Source organism: Bos javanicus, chromosome 8 (assembly GCF_032452875.1).
Source record: "Bos javanicus breed banteng chromosome 8, ARS-OSU_banteng_1.0, whole genome shotgun sequence".
Taxonomy (NCBI): Eukaryota; Metazoa; Chordata; class Mammalia; order Artiodactyla; family Bovidae; genus Bos; species Bos javanicus.
The window spans coordinates 83,666,075-83,685,718 of record NC_083875.1 but is presented as its reverse complement, the minus strand read 5'-3'; the positions used below and the strand labels follow the sequence as shown (position 1 = coordinate 83,685,718).

Below are 19,644 nucleotides of genomic sequence, written 5' to 3'. Positions count from 1 at the left end.
ACTTAACATGCACACTAATCTGCCTTGACTGTAGGCATTTCGGTCTTCGATTCCAGTTTCAGAGGCCCAGTTCTCAAACTATTCTGTCTCCATCCTATGTAGAGTTACTAGACATGTATCATAAGGACACTTTTTTGTTACCATTTATTGAATTTAGGCTTCCCTGGTGGCAGTAGTAAAGAATCTGCCTGCAGAAATGGAGATCTGGGTTCGATCCCTGGGTTGGGAAGATCCACTGGAGGAGGAAATGGCAACCCACTCTGGTATTCTTTCCTGGTAAATCCCATGGACAGAGGAGCCTGGTGGGCTGCAGTCCATGGGGTTGCTAAGAGTTGGAAACGACTAAGCACGCAATGTATTTACAGATAAACAGTATATTGGTGGTTGCCAAAGGGGCGGGGCAGCAGTGGGTGAACTAGATGTAGGGTGATCAGGTCAAAAGGTAAAAACATCTAGCTATAAATAAGTTATGGGGATATAATACACAGCCTGGTGACTATAGTTAATAATACTGTATTGCCTATTTGAAAGTTGCTAAGACAGTAGATCTCACCATAAATATTAAAAAAAAATTTTGTAACATATATGGTGATGGATATTAACTAGACTTACAGTGGTGATTATTTTGCAACATGTACAAATATTAAACCATTATGTTGTGTACCTGAAACTAATATAATGTCATATGTCAATTATACCTCAATAAAAAACTCAAACATTTAAAAAATTTGCTGATATAAGTATACTTAACGATGACTTTCCCGGAGAAGGCAATGGCACCCCACTCCAGTACTCTTGCCTGGAAAATCCCATGGATGGAGGAGCCTGGTAGGCTGCAGTCCATGGGGTCGCTAAGAGTCAGATACAACTGAGCGACTTCACTTTCACTTTTCACTTTCATGTATTGGAGAAGAAAATGGCAACCCACTCCAGTGTTCTTACCTGGAGAATCCCAGGGACGGGGGTTAGGGTTAGGGTTAAATAAATCAATGTTCTGATTTATTTTACTGAAGATTAGATTTGACCTAAATGGCAAATAGATGGGGAAACAGTGGCTGACTTTATTTTATGGGGCTCCAAAATCACTGCAGATGGTGACTGCAGCCATGAAATTAAAAGACGCTTACTCCTTGGAAGGAAAGTTATGACCAACCTAGACAGCATATTAAAAAGCAGAGACATTGCTATGCCAACAAAGGTTCGTCTAGTCAAGCCTATGGTTTTTCCAGTAGTCATGTATGGATGTGAGAGTTGGACTAAAAAGAAAGCTGAGCACCAAAGAATTGATGCTTTTGAACTGTGGTATTGGAGAAGACTCTTGAGAGTCCTTTGGACTGCAAGGAGGTCCAACCAGTCCATCCTAAAGGTGATCAGTCCTGAGTGTTCATTGGGAAGATTGATGTTGAAGCTGAAACTCCAATACTTTGGCTACTGATGCAAGGAGCTGACTCCTTTGAAAAGACCCTGATGCTGGGAAAGATTGAGGGCAGGAGGAGAAGGAGACAACAGAGGATGAGATGGTTGGATGGCATCACCGACTCAATGGACATGAGTTTGGGTAAACTCTGGGAGTTGGTGATGGACAGGGAAGTTTGGTGTGCTGTGGTCCATGGGGTCGCAAAGAGTCAAACACAACTGAGCGACTGAACGGAACTGAACTGAAATGGCATCGTATAGTAAATACATGTTGTGGGTAGCTTCTGAAACGGATCACAATGCCTGCCTCCTCATATTCACTTCCTTGTATAATCTCCTCCCTTTGAATATGGGCTGGACCTAGAATGTGCACTAATTTCTCATTATAGAATACAGCAAAAGTAATGGGTGGTTCTTTCCAAGATTAGGTTGCAAAAGAGTGTGGCTTCTCTCTTTCATCTGACTCCTCATTTGCTTGATCTGATGAAGCAAGGTGCCATTTTGCAAGTTGCTTTCCAAAGAGACTTGTGTGTCAAGGAACATCTAGCTGTATGTGTGTGGGGGGCGGGGCGGGGGGGGTGGTGGTGCGGGGGGCGGGGTAAGGTTGAAAGTGGAAGTCGCTCAGTTCAGTTCAGTTCAGTTCAGTCGCTCAGTCATGTCCAAACTTTGCGACCCCATGAATCGCAGCACGCCAGGCCTCCCTGTCCATCACCAACTCCCAGAGTTCACTCAGACTCACGTCCATCGAGTCAGTGATGCCATCCAGCCATCTCATCCTCTGTTGTCCCCTTCTCCTCCTGCCCCCAATCCCTCCCAGCATTAGAGTCTTTTCCAATGAGTCAACTCTTCACATGAGGTGGCCAAAGTACTAGAGTTTCAGCTTTAGCATCATTCCTTCCAAAGAAATCCCAGGGCTGATCTCCTTCAGAATGGACTGGTTGGATCTCCTTGCAGTCCAAGGGACTCTCAAGAGTCTTCTCCAACACCACAGTTCAAAAGCATCAATTCTTTGGCGCTCAGCCTTCTTCACAATCCAACTCTCACATCCATACATGACCACTGGAAAAACCATAGCCTTGACTAGACAGACCTTAGTTGGCAAAGTAATGTCTCTGCTTTTGAATATGCTATCTAGGTTGGTCATAACTTTCCTTCCAAGGAGTAAGCGTCTTTTAATTTCATGGCTGCAGTCACCATCTGCAGTGATTTTGGAGCCCCCCCAAAATAAAGTCTGACACTGTTTCCACTGTTTCCCCATCTATTTCTCATGAAGTGATGGGACCGGATGCCATGATCTTCGTTTTCTGAATGTTGAGCTTTAAGCCAACTTTTTCACTCTGCACTTTCACTTTCATCAAAAGACTTTTTAGTTCCTCTTCACTTTCTGCCATAAGGGTGGTGTCATCTGCATATCTTAGTTGTGTCCAACTCTTTGTGACCCCATGGACTATAGAGTCCATGGAATTCTCCAGGCCAGAATACTGGAGTGGGTAGCCTTTCTCTACTCCAGAGGTCTTCCCAACCCAGGGATCGAACCTAGGTCTCCCACATTGCAGGTGGATTCTTTACCAGTTGAGCCACCAGGGAAGCCCAAGGATACTGGAATGGGTAGCCTATCCCTTCTCCAGCAGATCTTCCCGACCCTGGAATCAAACTGGGGTCTCCTGCATTGCACACGGATTCTTTACCAACTGAGGTATCAGAGAAACCTTTGTGAAAGCCGCTATCCATTTCTGGATGACGTTTGATGACACACATCATTAGAAAAAATTAGTTTTGTTCTCTTTTACTGAAAACTTGGCGACAAAGTCACATTCTCTTCAGGTCTCTCTGGTGTGAAACTTCTTATAATTTTTTCCCCTAATGCATACCACAGCTTACTTACACAGATGCTTCAGGCGGAAGGCCACGCCCTTACAAATATCTTACAGCCTTCTTCAGGCCTATTTCTTTCTCTGAATTTCTCCAGTTTCCCACCCCCTTGGCTCTCCCCTCCACATCTTATCACATTAAGTCCAACCATTGTGTCTTCTGGGACAGGTAAACCCCAAACAAATATTGATAAATGGGTCAGTTGTGAAGGAATCCATTCCCTTCTTTGCTTTGTTCGTTCTTTTGCATTTCCTCGTCACTTAACTCCACAGGCTTCCAGTCGAGATCCAGCCCTCCTCCCTGAGGCTCTGCAGCTTGCCCCTGACCTGTACCAGTGTCTGTCACCTGTCTACCAAAGACTTCTTTAACAGGACAAACTTCATTGCACCCACACAAAACAAAGGCTCATTTTTCCTTTTTCCTTAAAGAGTGAATATTCATTGAGTGGGCTTCCCTGGTGGCTCAGACGGTAAAGAATCTGCCCGCAATGCAGGAGACCCAGGTTTGATCCCTGAGTTGGGAAGATCCTCTGGAGAATAAAATGGTAATCCACTCCAGTATTCTTGCCTGGAGAATCCCATGGACAGAGGAGCCTTGTGAACTATAGTCCTTGGGGTCGAAAAGAGTCAGACACAACTGAGTGACTGACAACAACATTTATTGAGTCAGTTCAGTTCAGTTGCTCAGACGTGTCCGACTCTTTGCGACCCCATGAACCGCAGCACGCCAGGCCTCCCTGTCTATCACCAACCCCCGGAATCCACCCAAACCCGTGTCCATTGAGTCGGCGATGCCATCCAACCATCTTATCCTCTGTCGTCCCCTTCTCCTCCTGCCCTCAATCTTTCCCAGCATCAGGGTCTTTTCAAATGAGTCAGCTCTTTGCATCAGGTGGCCAAAGTATTGGAGTTTCAGCTTCAACGTCAGTCCTTCCAATGAGCACCCAGGAGTGATCTCCTTTAGGATGGACTGGTTGGATCTCCTTGCAGTCCAAGGGACTCTCAAGAATCTTCTCCAACACCACAGCTCAAAAGCATCAATTCTTTGGCACTCAGCTTTCTTTATAATCCAACTGTCACATCCATACATGACCACTGGAAAAACCATCACCCGACTAGACGGACCTTTGTTGACAAAGTAATATCTCTGCTTTTTAATATGCTGTCTAGGCTGGTCATAACTTTCCTTCCAAGGAGTAAGTGTCTTTTAATTTCATGACTGCAATCACCATCTGCAGTGATTTTGGAGCCCAGAAAAATAAAGTCAGCCACTGTTTCCCCATCTATTTGCCAGAAGTGACGGGACTGGATGCCATGATCTTCGTTTTCTGAATGTTGAGCTTTAAGCCAACTTTTTCAGTCTCCTCTTTCACTTTCATCAAGAGGCTTTTTAGTTCCTCCTCACTTTCTGCCATAAGGGTAGTGTCATCTGCATATCTGAAGTTATTGATATTTCTCCTGGCAATCTTGATTCCAGCTTGTGCTTCCTCCAGCCCAGCATTTCTCATGATGTACTCTGCATATAAGTTAAATAAGCAGGGTGACAATATACAACCTTGACTACTTGCTTTTTTTAAACCATATAATTATATTTTATTTAATTTTCATGTTTGAAATCATCATGAATATTCAGGTTTTTCACTGTACATTTTAGTATAGTATAATTATTGCAAGCAAAAGATTATGTGTGAAATGTATATAAGTTATAAAACATTGTATTATATTGTGTAAACACTCATGTACATACTACTAAGTTCAAGAATCACATGATACCAGTAGCTTATACCTGCCTATAGGACCTCTCCATCATATCATTTTTCCCCAGATGAAACCACTTTATTGAATTTTGTGTTTATCATTCCATTGTTTGTAACAACAATTTTATCACATTTTAACATAAGCAATATATTTCTTTATATTGCTTTTTTGAGTTTATAAAATATCAGACTTAATGTAATATTCTGGCATTTGCTTTTTTTGACTCAACATTGTGTCTGAATGTCACATATTGTTCTGTTTGGCTATCATTCATTCATTTGCACTACTGTATAATATTCCACTGTGAGAATAAACTCATTGGGATAGTTCTCAGTTTTCCCTATTGAAACAATGCTCTTTTGAATATTCTTCTACTTGTCTCCATTTGCTATATTAAGGAGCTGTGGGTCAGAGTACTTTTGTTCTACAAAGCAAAGTCCCAATCCAAAGGAATTTACTTGTCGTGGCAGGAGACCCAACCACAAGTAATAAATAAGATAAGCCAATAAAAAATATGCTCAGAATAAAACTAAACCAGAGTCACAGGACAGACTGCTGGACATTGGCCTGGCTTTTCCCAGACCTTAGTAAAAACAATAATTGTTGTCTTCATGTTTATCAAACACCTCAGCCTCTCACTCCTTTGGGAACATTTGTGGATGAGCTGAGATGGTTGATCTACACTATCTGCTTCTGCCAACTAACCATCAGTGGAAAGAGTAATAATTAACCAAGACAGGTAATCCTTGTAATGTGCTTAGTACAGAGTTGGGTACACAAGACATAGTAAATAAGGGGCAGTCGGAAAAACGGGAAGAAATGTGGAGCCGCTGTTGGCAAAGGCCATCTCATTTGCTCTAATTATAGTTTAATCTCCATATTACTTGTACTTTTTTCAGGTAGCCCATAGCTTCATGAACAAGTGACAATTGGAACTGAGAAGCTGCTCCAGATAAGGACCTTAGTTGAAAGTGCCAGGGTAAATACATGCCATGGTTTAGAGAACGATGCAGGCTGAACTTGGCAGTAACTTGTACCTCTCACTTTCCTTCCTGGGTCTCCTCCTCACTGAAAGGATTTTGCTCATCACCTGACATACAGGCAAACCTGTCTCCAAGGTTTTTAATCTGAACAACTGGAACATAAGAGCTGCCATGTTCTGGTATAGGGAAATTGGCAAGGGAAATAAGTTTTGACATTTGAAGATAATATCAGAAGCCATTATTAGACTTAAGCTTGAGATGACTATTAAGCATTCAAATGGAGGTGTTAATGTTACTTGCATTCAAATGAAAATGCAAGTATGGATGAGCAGCCTGGTTACCGTTGAAGTTATACATTTAGGGGTTCTCAGTGCACAAAGTCCTTAAAGTCAAGAGATTAGGTAATGCCATCAAATGACTAAGTGTGGACACCAAAGAGAAGAGGGCCAAGAGCTGAACATGAGGACACTATTCTTGGATGATGTCAGAGTCTCTTCATTCCCCTGTTTCTATGTCGTGACCATTCTCCATCTCTACCTCCAAAAGGTCACCTTTTCTCAGCATCAAGTGACTCAGATTATGTAATGCTATTGTCTTGGAAGAAAAGCTATGACAAAGGCAGAGACATTACTTTGCCAACAAAGGTCCATATTGTCAAAGCTATGTTTTTTTCAGTAGTCATGTATGGATGTGAGAGCTGGACCATAAAGAAGGCTGAGAACCAAAGAACTGATGCTTTTGAATGGTGGGGTTGGAGAAGACTCTTGAGAATCTCTTGGACTGCAAGGAGATCAAACCAGTCGATTCTAAAGGAAATCAACCCTGAATATTCACTGGAAGGACTGATGCTGAAGCTGAAGCTCCAATACTTTGGTCACCTGATGAGAAGAGCTGACTCATTGGAAAAGTCTCTAATGCTGGGAAAGACAGGGCAGGAGGAGAAGGGGATGACAGAGAACAAGATGGTTGGATGGCATCACTGACTCAATGGACATGAGTCTGAGCAAACTCCAGGAGATAGTGAAGGACAGGGAAGCCTGGCATGCTGCAGTCCATGGAGTCACAGAGTTGGACACGACTGAGTGACTGAACAACGAAAACAACAATTATCTGAGTGTCTTTGGTGGCTTCCTCTCACTTAAGTCCAAACTCCTCACCAGGAGTATCTGGCTCCTCTGCATGCCTCCATCTTACTTTATTCTTTTCTTTTGTTCTGTACACACCAGATCCTCTGTGTAGTGCTATTTACTCCTCAAATACATGCATCTTTCTCATTTCAGGTCACTTGTACTAGCTGTTCCCTCAGCCTGGAGGAAGAAACTTATCTTTGTAGGGCTATCTCCTTTCCACTCAAATTTCAGCTCAAAATACCACCTCTTCACAGAATTTTTTCCTGTCACTCCACAGCACTTTTTTATGGCACTGATATGTGACATTATCTTTTTATTTGCATATTGACTCTGAATCTCAGCTCCCCCTGGCAGTGACTGCCCGTGTTTACTATTCTCTATTCCCAAGGCTTCAAACAGTGATTGCCACCTGGTAGGCAGTCAATAGATAGTTGTTGACTAAGTGAATGAATGACTTCTAGAATTTTGCATAGTTTTTATTATCTTTTTTAGCTTCCAGATTTAGGGAGGGAATGCTGGGCTGCCATTTTTCTTTGTCCAGTCTTTATCTTTATGTTCACCTTTGACTTCTTCAACACTCCCCTGCCTCACAAAAGCCCAACTGTGCTATAAAAATATTAGAAAGAATATTTTATTCTAAAGCTTGTGAATCAGAGGATTGTGTAAAGAAGTTACTCTAATCTGAATGCCTTGACACAGTGACTCACTGAAATGTTCCCAGTGACTCCAGAAGGGGACCGACGCTCCTGCAGAGCAGCCACGCTCACTTCGAAGGCTGTGAGGGACTGGACCAGGTCTGAAACAGCATCTGCCATGGTGCCATCATGAAGGAGGCTCTGGAGCAGTTCTTCATTTTTGTAGGGTTGCTGGTTTGCCTGGTCTACCTGATGAAATGCGTGAGATTCTCTAAATGTATTTTCCTGCACTTCTGGAAAGTTTTGCCAAGGTCTTTCTTGAAGTCAATGGGAGAGTGGGCAGGTAAAGAAACCTTCTCATCTTTTGTTGTTGTTTTTATTATTACTTAGGTCTCAATGATATATTGCATCTTTTCCTTTTGAGAGCAAAGATGTAATTCCTTTGGGTTAATTTGCGGGGTTGGAAAGTACAAATGAAATTGACTGAAAAACGTGATGTGAGGCATCAGGAGAATCATTCAGGAAGAATGTGACTCAGTTCTTTCCTGTGTGCTTTTCCTCTCATCCTCACTAGTTGGGTTTTCTTATTTTTGGAGTTTCTGATGATACAAATCATGGATGAGGCAGAAAATTATGTATCATCTTCCCCAGATTTTCAAAAACCCAGAGTGCTTTCATTTCCTTAAACAGAGCTTCAAAATTCTGAAATCCAATAATAATTTAAATCCATTTTATTATACTAATTTCTCAGAGACCTGTCACCAAGTGAGGGTAATGCAAAATCAAGGCAATAAAGATCTCTGTGGAGACATGTTTTTAAATGGTTATATTCAGAATCTGGGTCTGGTTTATGTCCCAAGTAGATTGATTAATCACTGCCTCTCAATAGAATTTGGCTCCTGAAACTGTCATGCAGAATTTCAGCCCTATACTGAGTTTAAGGTGAAGAACAGGAGGCTATGGTTTCAGCATCTCCTTGAATGAAGTGCTAGGTTTGCATTTCAAAGTTGGTATTATGTGTTGGTGTCAGTCTATCAATAACCAATGCTGTGACCTGGCCTGCCCTTGTGGGTCTTACTATGATTGCAAAATGCCTTTCAGCACCATCAGGAAACTTAAGAAAAAATAAAGGTTTATTACCTACAGGACCTGTAAATTATACAGCGCATCTGGTGCCACAACAAGGTCATGTGTAGAAAGAGAGGGAGAGAGTGAACGGGCCTGGGGTTCTGCATTTATTTTATTCCGGACTGGGGGCCTAGGGTTTCAAGAACTCTTTCTTTAATAGTGAATTTAAAACATAAGAGAGGGAAGTTAAAGCACAGGAAGAGAAAAAACATGTGGTCAAAATGGTCAGTTTTTGAAACCAACCAAGATTTTTAAAAGATGCTTGCTCCTTGGAAGAAAAGCTATGACAAACCTAGACAGCGTATTAAAAAGCAGAGACGTCAGGTTTTTTTTTTACAAAGGTCCGTATAGTCAAAGCTATGGTTTTTCTAGTCATGTACAGATGTGAGAATTGGACTATAAAGAAGGCTGAATGCCAAAGAATCGATACTTTTGAATTGTGGTGCTGGAGAAGATTCTTGAGAGTCCCCTGGACAGCAAGGAGATCAAACCAGTCAATCCTAAAGAAATCAACCCTGAATTTTCATTGGAAGGACTGATGCTGAAGCTCCAATACTTTGGGCACCTGATGCGAAAAGCTGACTCATCAGAAAATACCCTGATGGTGGGAAAGACTGAGGGCAAGAGGAGAAGGGGGTGGCAGAGGGTGAGATAGCATCACTGACTCAATGGACATGAGTTTGAGCAAACTCTGGGAGATAGTGAAGAACAAGGAAGCCTGATGTGCTTCAGTTTTGTGGGGTTGCAAGGAATTGGACACGATTTAGCAACTGAAGAGCAAAATTTTTAAAAAAGAGACCTCATTTGGGGGAGATTATCTGGCTCTTTACGTTATCCTGCGGCCAACATAACTTATATTAGCAATCACCGTCTTTAAAGTAGGTGCCTCTTTGAAACTGATGCCTAACTGGCAATCAAAGCATAAGCCAAGACCTTGCATTATGAAAAAGAAAAAAACAAAAACCAAAACCCAGCTGTCAGGTTTTATGCTACAATAGGGTTGTAAGAAATCCAGTGACTTAAAAAAAATAAAAAAGATTTTAAGTGGCTTTAGGAATACAATCCCAGGCTAAATAGGAGAGATTGTAAACAACCTTATAGGAATGCCAGATAAAATACAGGACACTCAAGTTATATTGGAATTTCTTATTTAGTGATAAATAAATAATTTTTAACACATGATACTCTAGTTATTACATGGGCTAAATAGGAGAGATTGTAAACAACCTTATAGGAATGCCAGATAAAATACAGGATACTCAAGTTATATTTGAATTTCTTATTTAGTGATAAATAAATAATTTTTAACACATGATACTCTAGTTATTACATGGGACATTCTTATACTAAAAAATTATTTGCTGTTTACCTGAAATTAAAATTTAACTGGGCATCCTGTGTCCTTATTTGCAAGAGCTGGCAACCTTATACCCTCAGCATTGGAAATTAAAAAATTATTATATGGAAATTGTTTGGCATGAAAAAAATGTGTTTTTAACTGTAGCTTGTTATAACTGGAGAGAGAGAGAGAGAGGATATGTATGTGTGAGAACTCCTTCCTCTCAGGTCAGTAGGAAGTTCCCAAAGCACTTGCTGAGCAGTCTGAACTTGAGTGTTCTGGATCCTTTAAGCCCAGCTCCACACAGATTTAAATGCCATGCTCTGAGGGGTTAGAACTTGGCCCTTCTAAGAACAAGCATTCCAAAAGAAATTCATATGCAGCTATATGTGGCCGATTTCCCAATTTTGTCACTGGTATCCTTTATAGAGTTTTGGGACCAAGATCAAAGCCTGGGTTCAGATCCTGCTGCCATCATCTTTAGCACTGCAGCCTTGACTGGGTTAAGAACTTTCCCTTAGCTTCCTCATTTATAATGGAAATGATGGTCCCCGCATTACAGGCTTGTTTTGAAGGTTAGATGAAATGGTGGCTGTGGGGCTGCCCAGCCACATGCGCTTTCTGTGTTTCTGTAAGCCTGACAAGGAAGAGCTTTACTGGACCTATGATGCCTGTTCCACCTTCTCCCTAAATTCAAACAGCCTCATCTGTCACCCTCACCCCCAACTCCCGTGAAGAAGCTGCTAGTGGGAGCCCAGGTGGCTGTGGAGTAACAGAGCCTGGACCTAATTTAACCTGTGTCCCAGGCCCGGTCCGGGAACTGGGACGGAGGCGGCACTGAGAACTTCACCGCTAACGCACAGGAGCAGGAGGGGAGGCAGCCAGGAACCTCAGATGCCAGCCGCCTCCTCTCTTCTGTCTCCTGTCCATCTCATGCTGTGTAAAGCTGCTGTGTAATTTAGTTGGTAAATAATTAGGTCTAAGTGAATGACAAACAAACGCCCCAAATAAAGTGCATGGCAGAAAGTAAGCACTCAGTAGATGCCAGCCACTTAGAGACAGGATCTTGCCTATGTAGTTCAGGCCTGGTACTTGGTGATTTGGAGGACGCCTGTAAGGAAGGGGAAGATGGAGCGGAAGACAACAGAACCCTGAGCATAGTACCTCTACCAAGTGAAATAGGTCATATGCATGGAGTCACTTAAAAGTATCCAAATAAACACATAAAATAATTGGTAATTATTAAAATGAGGGTGCTTCTGCCAGTGTGCTGCTTGCTTGGTCCGCTTTCCCTCTCAAATAAACTAAATGCACACACAGCTTTCGTACACACTTTTGGAAAGCATATCCTTCGATTTTGCTGCAAAGGTAAATTGCAGATAGGTATATACTGAATTGTAGTTTATTTTGAAGTTATGACATTCACACAATTGAGTTTTACTCTAGAGCTCAGTCATTAAATATGTATGTGCTGTTATACAGTGGAAAAGTACTCAGTTCTACAAGGAAAAAATTGAGTCAGTTGCAGTGAGGTAGATGAACCTAGAGCCTGTTACACTGAGTGAAGTAAGTCAGAAAGAGAAAAGTATATATTAACATACATATATATATATATATATATATATATATATATAGTATCTAGCGGAGAAGGCAATGGCACCCCACTCCAGTACTCTTGCCTGGAAAATCCCATGGATGGAGGAGCCTGGAAGGCTGCAGTCCATGGGGTCGCTAAGAGTCAGACACGACTGAGCGACTTCACTTTCATTTTTCACTCTCATGCATTGGAGAAGAAAATGGCAACCCACTCCAGTGTTCTTGCCTGGAGAATCCCAGGGACGGGGAGCCTGGTAGGCTACCGTCTATGGGGTCACACAGAGTCGGACACGACTGAAGTGACTTAGCATAGCATAGCATAGCATGGTATCTAGAAAAATGGTGCTGATGAACCTATTTGCAGGGAAGGAATGGAGATGCTGATGTAGAGAATGGACTTGTGGACTCAGCGAAGGAAGGAGAGGGTGGCAAGAGTTGCAGAAAGTAGAATTCACATATATACACTCTTATGTGTAAAATAGATAGCTAGTGGGGAGCTGCTATATAACACAGGGAGCCGAGCCTGGTGCTCTGTGATGACCTAGAGGGGTGGGATGGGGGCAGGGAATATATAATTATGACCAATTTCCATTGTTATATAGCAGAAACCAACACACCACTGTAAAGCAATATTCTACCAATTAAAAAAAATTTTTAATGTATGTGCTAGGGACTATAAAAGGACTAGATAGCACATCTCACTGTCATCTATTAATCAGTCGATCTAGTGAACACAAATTCTTTAGGTTCCTTCATGTCACTCCATCTTCTTTTTGCATTTCTGTATTTTCCTCCTTGTTAAAAGTTCTCTATCTTCCATGGGTTTTGATTTCTGCTGTCCTATGACGGTGAGGATAGGAAATGGGGAGAACTTGACTTTCACTAGGAACCTTGAAACATCCTTACAGTGACAACTGGGTGTGTGGGTAGAGAGAGAATAGAGTACACTGCTTGTCCTTGATGAACTAAGGCTTAGAACTGTAAACCCTTATGGGGTCTGAATAAAGTGTTCTCTGGCTAAGGTACTTTGTTTCATTTTGGACCATGTTTTCCATAGCCTCACCAACTCTTCCCGCAACCCCATCCAAAAAAAAAGTTTCATTTTGAAGTTTAGTGAAGGAAGTCAAGGCTGGAACATTCCCAGTTAAGCAAAGTTGGTCACAGTTGAGCAGAGTTGGGTTAGAGAGTAGGAGGGCATTGCTTTGGAATATTATATTGTATCTTAGAGAGTAGGCCTGCAGTCAAATGTAGCCAGCAAGAAAGAAGATCTTAAACATTAATTAATTCTATCCTTTAAAACCATTTCTGCTTTTTTCAGTGATCACTGGAGCAGGAGATGGGATTGGGAAAGCTTACTCATTCGAGGTAGGTTGTGTTCTTGGGGACTTTCTCCTCTCCTTGTATTAAACATACCATGGTCATGTGTCACCACAAACACTACTTTTCTGATTAGAAAAGCAAGAGACATTCCTTTACGAAGAAAACTATTTTCTATTGAAAAGGAAATTTAAAAATCACAATCTCACCCCCTTGCTACCTTAAAAAAATACAATGATATTCAAAGGTGGCAGTATCTCTCCTTAGGAATTGTTTTAGGAATTTATGGGGGCACTGTTATTTTCTAGGGTAATTGTACCATAAGCATTTATTATACTTAAAACAATAAAAAATTATAAACTACTTTCCTTGTGTTTATCCTTTACATCATAGCCAGGGCATATGTTAATTTAAAAATCATTTGTATAGGTAGCATATATATTTAAAACTTTCATTTCAAGAAGATTAATGAACATTAAAAAATAATATAAAGAGAATCTGATAGGGTTGAGGGTCACTGGTGTATGATGTCTTTGAGTATTTTCTTCCAGGGTTTTTGTTTCTCTGTAGACAGATAGATAGCAGGTAGTAACGCTTTTCTAAAAATGCGTTTACAGGATATGTAGTTTGGTAAGCTATTACTGGGCTTCCATGTGGTGCAGTGGTAAAGAATCTGCCTGCCAATTCAGGAGACACAGCAGACGTGGGTTTGATCCCTGGGAAGATAGTCTGGAGTAGGAAATAGCAACCCACTCCAGTATTCTTGCCTGGAAAATTCCTTGGGTAGAGGAGTCTGACAGGCTACTGTGATCAATGGGGATCACAAAAAGTCAGACACGACTTAGCGACTAGGCAGTGGTCTAAGGGTCAGGAGCTATGTACTCTAGTCCTCACTCAGACACCGTCTGCAGATTTTGGACAAATTATATATCCTTTCTGGGCTTTCAGGTCTTTATTAGCACAACAGATACCACCTAAGAACTTTCAAATTCTGTTTCTGTTCTAGACTAATTCTTGTCTTGCTCTTGTAGAATCTTATTCTTTGTTTCCTTTCATTCTTTTCTAAGGCTGTATTAAACAATTTTCTGTGATCTTTCTTTCATGCAAGATTTTCTCTCTTCCAGAGAACCTGTTCTTGTCTCCCTGCTAAATGCTGCTTCAAGGAAAGCAGTTCAGAGTCTGGAATACTATGGATTGTTTTTTTTTTTTTTAATGTATTTTTATTTTTTTTCTCTTTTTTTTCTTTAATAGAAAATTATTTAATTGGTATACATGTGTTCCCCATCCTAAACCCTCCTCCCTCCTCCCTCTCCACACCATCCCTCTGGGTCGTCCCAGTGCACCAGCCCCAAGCATCCAGCATCGTGCATTGAACCTGGACTGGCATCTCGTTTCATACATAACGTTTCACATGTTTCAATGCCATTCTCCCAAATCTTCCCACCCTCTCCCTCTCCCACTATGGATTGTAATAGCTAAGAATTTGAGGTTGAAAATTAATTAGATCACTGTCTGTTCAAACTCTGCCTCAATATGTTTACTGCAGAATTTCCACATCAATAAACTGGAGGAGATGCTAATTCCATCTGGGCTTTTGTAAAAGTTATATGGATGAGGTGGGCAAAATGCTTTGCAGAGAGTAAGCTCTCCAAGTTTAGCCACTGTTATTATTGAATGTATAAGCTGCCTTTTCTCTCCCATATATTGCTTTTTTTTTTTTTTTTGAGAAAGAAAATGTGTGGTATTTACCATATTTTTACTCTTTTTATTGTTTATTCTTCCCTGATGTTCCAAGATTTTTTCTTTTCTAATTTCCTATCTATTTAGAGAAGTTCCTGTAGCTATTCTTTTATAGTAGTTCTGCTGGTGGCACATTCTCATTGTTTTTCTTCATCAGAGAATGTATCAATTTCCCCTTCATTCCAGAAGGATAATTTCGCTGAATATAGGATTTATAATTGACAATCCTTTCCTTTCAGCACTTGGAAAATGTTGTGCCTCTTTCTTCTGGCCTGTATGGTTTCTGGTGAGTTTCATGTCATTCAAATAATTTTTCTCATAGGTCAAGTGTTGTTTCTCTTTCATTGTCTTCAACACATTTTTCTTTGTGTTCAGTTTTCAGGAGTTTAGTTATGTTTCTTGGTGCGGGTTTATTTGAGTTTATCTTCTTTGAGATTCACTTAGCCTCTTGAATCTGTAAGTTTATACATTTTCACAGATTTGAGAATTTTTCATTTATACTTTCTGCAAATATTCCTTCTGCCTTCTTTTCTTCCTGGACTCCGGTGACACAATGTGAGATTTTTCTTATAGTCCTTCCTTGTAGGTCTCTGAGATGCTGTGCATTTTTTTCAGTGTATTTTTTCTCTCTTTAGATTGCAGTTTAGTTGCTCAGTCATGTCTGAGTCTTGTGACCCCATGTACTATAGCCCGCCAGGCTCCTCTGTCCATGGGATTCTCCAGGCAAGAATACTGGAGTGGGTTGCCATTTCCTTCTCCACTGTTTAGATTGGATAATTCCTATTGTTTTATCTTTAAGTTCATGGATTCTTTCCTTGATCTCTCCATTCTGCTATTGAGCCCATTGATTTTTTAATTTCACTTCCTGTACTTTTCAGTTCTAAAATTTCCATTTGATTCTTTTTATCTTTATTTGCTGAAACATTCTATTTTTCTTTTGTTTTACTTAGGTTTGTGATTGCTCTCTGAAGTGTTTTTATGGCAGCTTTTTAGAAATTCTAACCAGATAATTCTAATATCTATGTCATCTCAATGTTGGTATTTGTTGATTGCTTTTATCTTACTCAAACCGAGATCTTCTTGGTGTGTTGTTTTTTTTTTTTTTAATTGAATCTTGGATATTTTTGGTTTTAAGTTGTGAGACTCTGGATCATATTTAAACTTTCCTATTTAGATGTGTATGGCCATTGCTTCAGAATAGGGAGGAGAGGGTGCTGACATTTTTCTATCAGGTGAAATAGGAGCCCAGGTTTTCCACTTGGCCTCCACTGGCAGTTGCTGGGTATGGGTAGGAGTTCTGGCTCCTCAAAGGCCACTCTGGATTTTGGGGGGAAAGAGTGCGTCCTTACTGCTCTCCACAAGTGGTACTTGGAGGCAGTGGTCTCACTGTTACTGAGGTGATGGTATAAGTCCTGAATATCCACTAGGCTTCCTCTGTCATCATTCCAGGGGAAGGAAGAGGGGAGACAGCTGAGGGGGTGCTCTGGCACTATCAGGTAGAAGTGGAAGCTCAAGTCTCAGCTGACATGAGGGGTAGGATGGCTGGGATGAAAGTCCTGGCATCCTGCTCAGACTTATCTGATGCCAACATGGCAGGGGTTGGAATCCTTGTTAGGGCAGCCTTCCCAGGGTGGAAGTGTCAGCTCCCCCCTCAACCTTTGGAGGCGAGGGTGGCAGTAGAAGCTTATATGCATATATATATATATATATATATATATATTTGAGTTGTTTGCCTGCAGTAAAGCAGTTATTTTCTAAAGTTTTCAGCCTTGCTAGCGTGCCCGTTTTCTAGTCTTTTTGTTAGAGACAGCAGACTCTTGTTGGGACTTTTTATGTCCATATCTGTTGGTGTTTCTGAATATCCAGCTTATCCAGCAATAAGTCTGGGATATATGAGGCAAAAATAAAACCCAGGAAACTCATGGCTGGTTTCCTCAGGTCTCAAGGCCCATAGCTACTCTTCTCACTCTCTTTTGGAGTCTTCTTATATTTATTTTATGTATTATGTCCACATTGCCTGTTTTAGTTGCATTTCATAGTAGAGATAGGGAAAAGTATTTTCACTCCATCTTTCTGGAAGCATTCTAACCTAGTCTGTATTTGTAACTGGAGAAGCAAGAGAGACTTTGTCTCCTTTTAAAGGAATGTCAACCATTACTGGAAGCAGGTGAAAAAAGTTGTTGAGAGGGATGGCATGGAGGAAGGAGGACAAGAATGTGCCTGCTCTTCACACCTCTGAAGCCTCTGCTTCACTCTGTATTTCACACCATTTCTGTTCCTTTGGCACCTGAATTCAAGCTTTTCTGTTTACTGCCTCACAGAAGAAGCCCTGTCTTCCCTGGTGTTCCCACCACCTGTTACAGATTAGCGGTGACAAGCACCTTCCTTGAACCAGGCCCTAACACACAGCAGAAGGAAAACGGCCCATTCATCACAGCAGCAGCCATTCTTCTTTAGTACAGTGCCCAGCGGGGAATTCTGGGAAAGTGAGTGCTTCAGGGGCTTAACTCCCTGAAGCAGGGGGCAGTAAAACCCATATATGGAGCCTGTCAGCCTGGACATTCTAGAAATAAGATTGAGCCCTGCTCAAATGGACAAAGGGAACAATGCTGGCCCAGACAATCAAGTGTTTTCCATGCCCCCCTCCTGACTCTGACCACTTCACACGGAACCTTTACAAAGTCTATGGCTCGTAAGAGAAATGGCACAGTTCAGGAGAGGCTGGAAGCCCACAAGGCAGAGAGTCCTTTGTGCTGAAAATGCAAATTGTTTTCCATTTAATGAACAGTTTCCTTTCCAGGAGGCTGATGAAGTGAATTGTGAGATGAAGGTGCTTAATTTTTAGCCATGCTTTGCCAGATTCCCAGACTGAAAATGAGGGCTGGTGGAGGGTGGGAGGTGGGGGATTTTCCAGGAGAGAAAGAGAAGACTTCACGATATCACTAGCCTTAAAATTGGACAGTTCTTACTTTTAATTTTTTTATCTTTTAATTTTCTATTTATTTTGAGAGTTTTAAAGTAGACAACTTTTTCGAGCAGTTCTAGACTGACCACAGAATCTTGCAGAAGGTGCAGCGAGTTCACATATACGCCCTGTCCCCATATATACTCCAGAGTGGCAAGTTTGCTACAATCAGTGAACATACACTGATACATCATTATCACCCAGTTTACCTTGGGGTTCACTCTTCTTGGTTTAGTTTTTCCATGGTGGTTGTTTTTCAGAGGGAAGTGTGGTATGGGCACAGCTGAAAATGTGTTTCTCTTAGGGACCCTCTTCCTACCCTCTCCTCTGTTCAGTCTGGTCTGAATGAAGCTTTCTCTATCTCAAGTCAGTCAAAATTGATACAAAAGTCTTTGAGAGATTTTCTGTGGCTTATTTCCTTTCCATAGCTATGTTCCTGCCAAACTGCCTGTGAGTAAATTTCTTTGCATGTCATTTAAAAATATACTAGGAAATCAACTATTTAAAGAAACGACAGATGCAGAATGAAAAAAACAAAGGGAAGGTGTTAGTCACTCAGTCGTGTCTGACTTTTCGACCCCATGGACTATAGCCTGCCAGTCTCCTCTGTCCATGGAATTATCCTGGCAAGAATACTGGAGCGATAGCCTTTCCCTTCTCCAGGGGTTCTTCCTGGCTCAGGGATTGAACCCAGAATATCACCCCTAATTATATATATATATATATATATGTCTTTTTACAAAGTGAAACCTCACTATACAGATTCCAGGCCAGGGGTGGGACTTGTAATAATACTTTATGACTGAAGATCAGCGTTATACTGAGTATAATTTGCTTTAAAATACTTCAGCATGCATAATATGATATATATGTGAGTCCGTAAGTTTAAACAGTTTCTTGAGGTATAATTCACATACCATAAAATTTACCTAAATGTACAGTACAATAACTTTTAGTAAATTGGCCAAAGAGTTCACCATCATCACTATCCAGTTTTAGCATATGTCCATCATCCTAATGACCCTAGTGAGATCACTGACAACTGGCCATGGTTAATCCCCCATTCCTACCCCTAGTCCTAGGCTGCCGCTCATCTTTTCTGAACATTTCATACAAATACCACCACACACTATGAAGTCGTTTGGGTCTGATTTCCTTCAGAGTATTTTTGAGGTTCATCCATGTTGTAGCACGTGTCAGTGGTTCTTCAGTTTTTATTGCAGAATAATATTCTATCATATGGATACACCACAGTTTGTTTATTCATTTATTAACTGATGAATATGTGGGTTGTTCCCTCTTGGGAGGTATATAATATGCTGCTGCGAATACTCTTATGTGCTGTTTTGCATGGACATATATTTCCATTTCTCTTGGGTAGATTACCTAGGAATGGAATCACTGGGTTGTACGGTAAATTTGTATATAAGATTAGTGAGTGCACGTTTCTGCTGTGCGTTAACAGTTGAAGATAATGTCCAAGGTGGTATGTGTTGAGTTTCTTCTACTTGCCCCCTCAGGATTCACTCTCTGCTCTTCTTCACCCTTTTCTGTGCCCCAGGAGGCTGACTTGCACCAAGCACCTCAGTTGGTCTCTGGTTTCAGCAGGGTTTGTGGGGGTTGGGAGACACTGGCAACAGGTAAAAGGGAGTCAGGAACATGAAGCTGGGTTTCTTTCTGCTCTCTTTCTGTGGGTCAGGGAAGGCTGTGTCCCTCTGCTGAAGGCCGTAGCTCTGTTGAGCAGCCCTCTCCACCCTCTGGTTCTG

General features: G+C 41.3%; 1 protein-coding gene across 1 annotated transcript in view; it reads left to right on the top strand.

The window, feature by feature from the left end:
* Window positions 1-5,470: 5,470 nt before the first annotated feature.
* HSD17B3 (hydroxysteroid 17-beta dehydrogenase 3) overlaps window positions 5,471-19,644 on the top strand; it is a 57,439-nt gene continuing 43,265 nt past the window's right edge. The window contains exons 1-2 of the mRNA XM_061426139.1: window positions 5,471-8,136; window positions 13,175-13,221. Of these exons, the coding sequence (XP_061282123.1) occupies window positions 7,983-8,136; window positions 13,175-13,221 (201 nt within the window). The 5' untranslated portion in view covers window positions 5,471-7,982. The remainder of the gene's footprint in view (window positions 8,137-13,174; window positions 13,222-19,644) is intronic.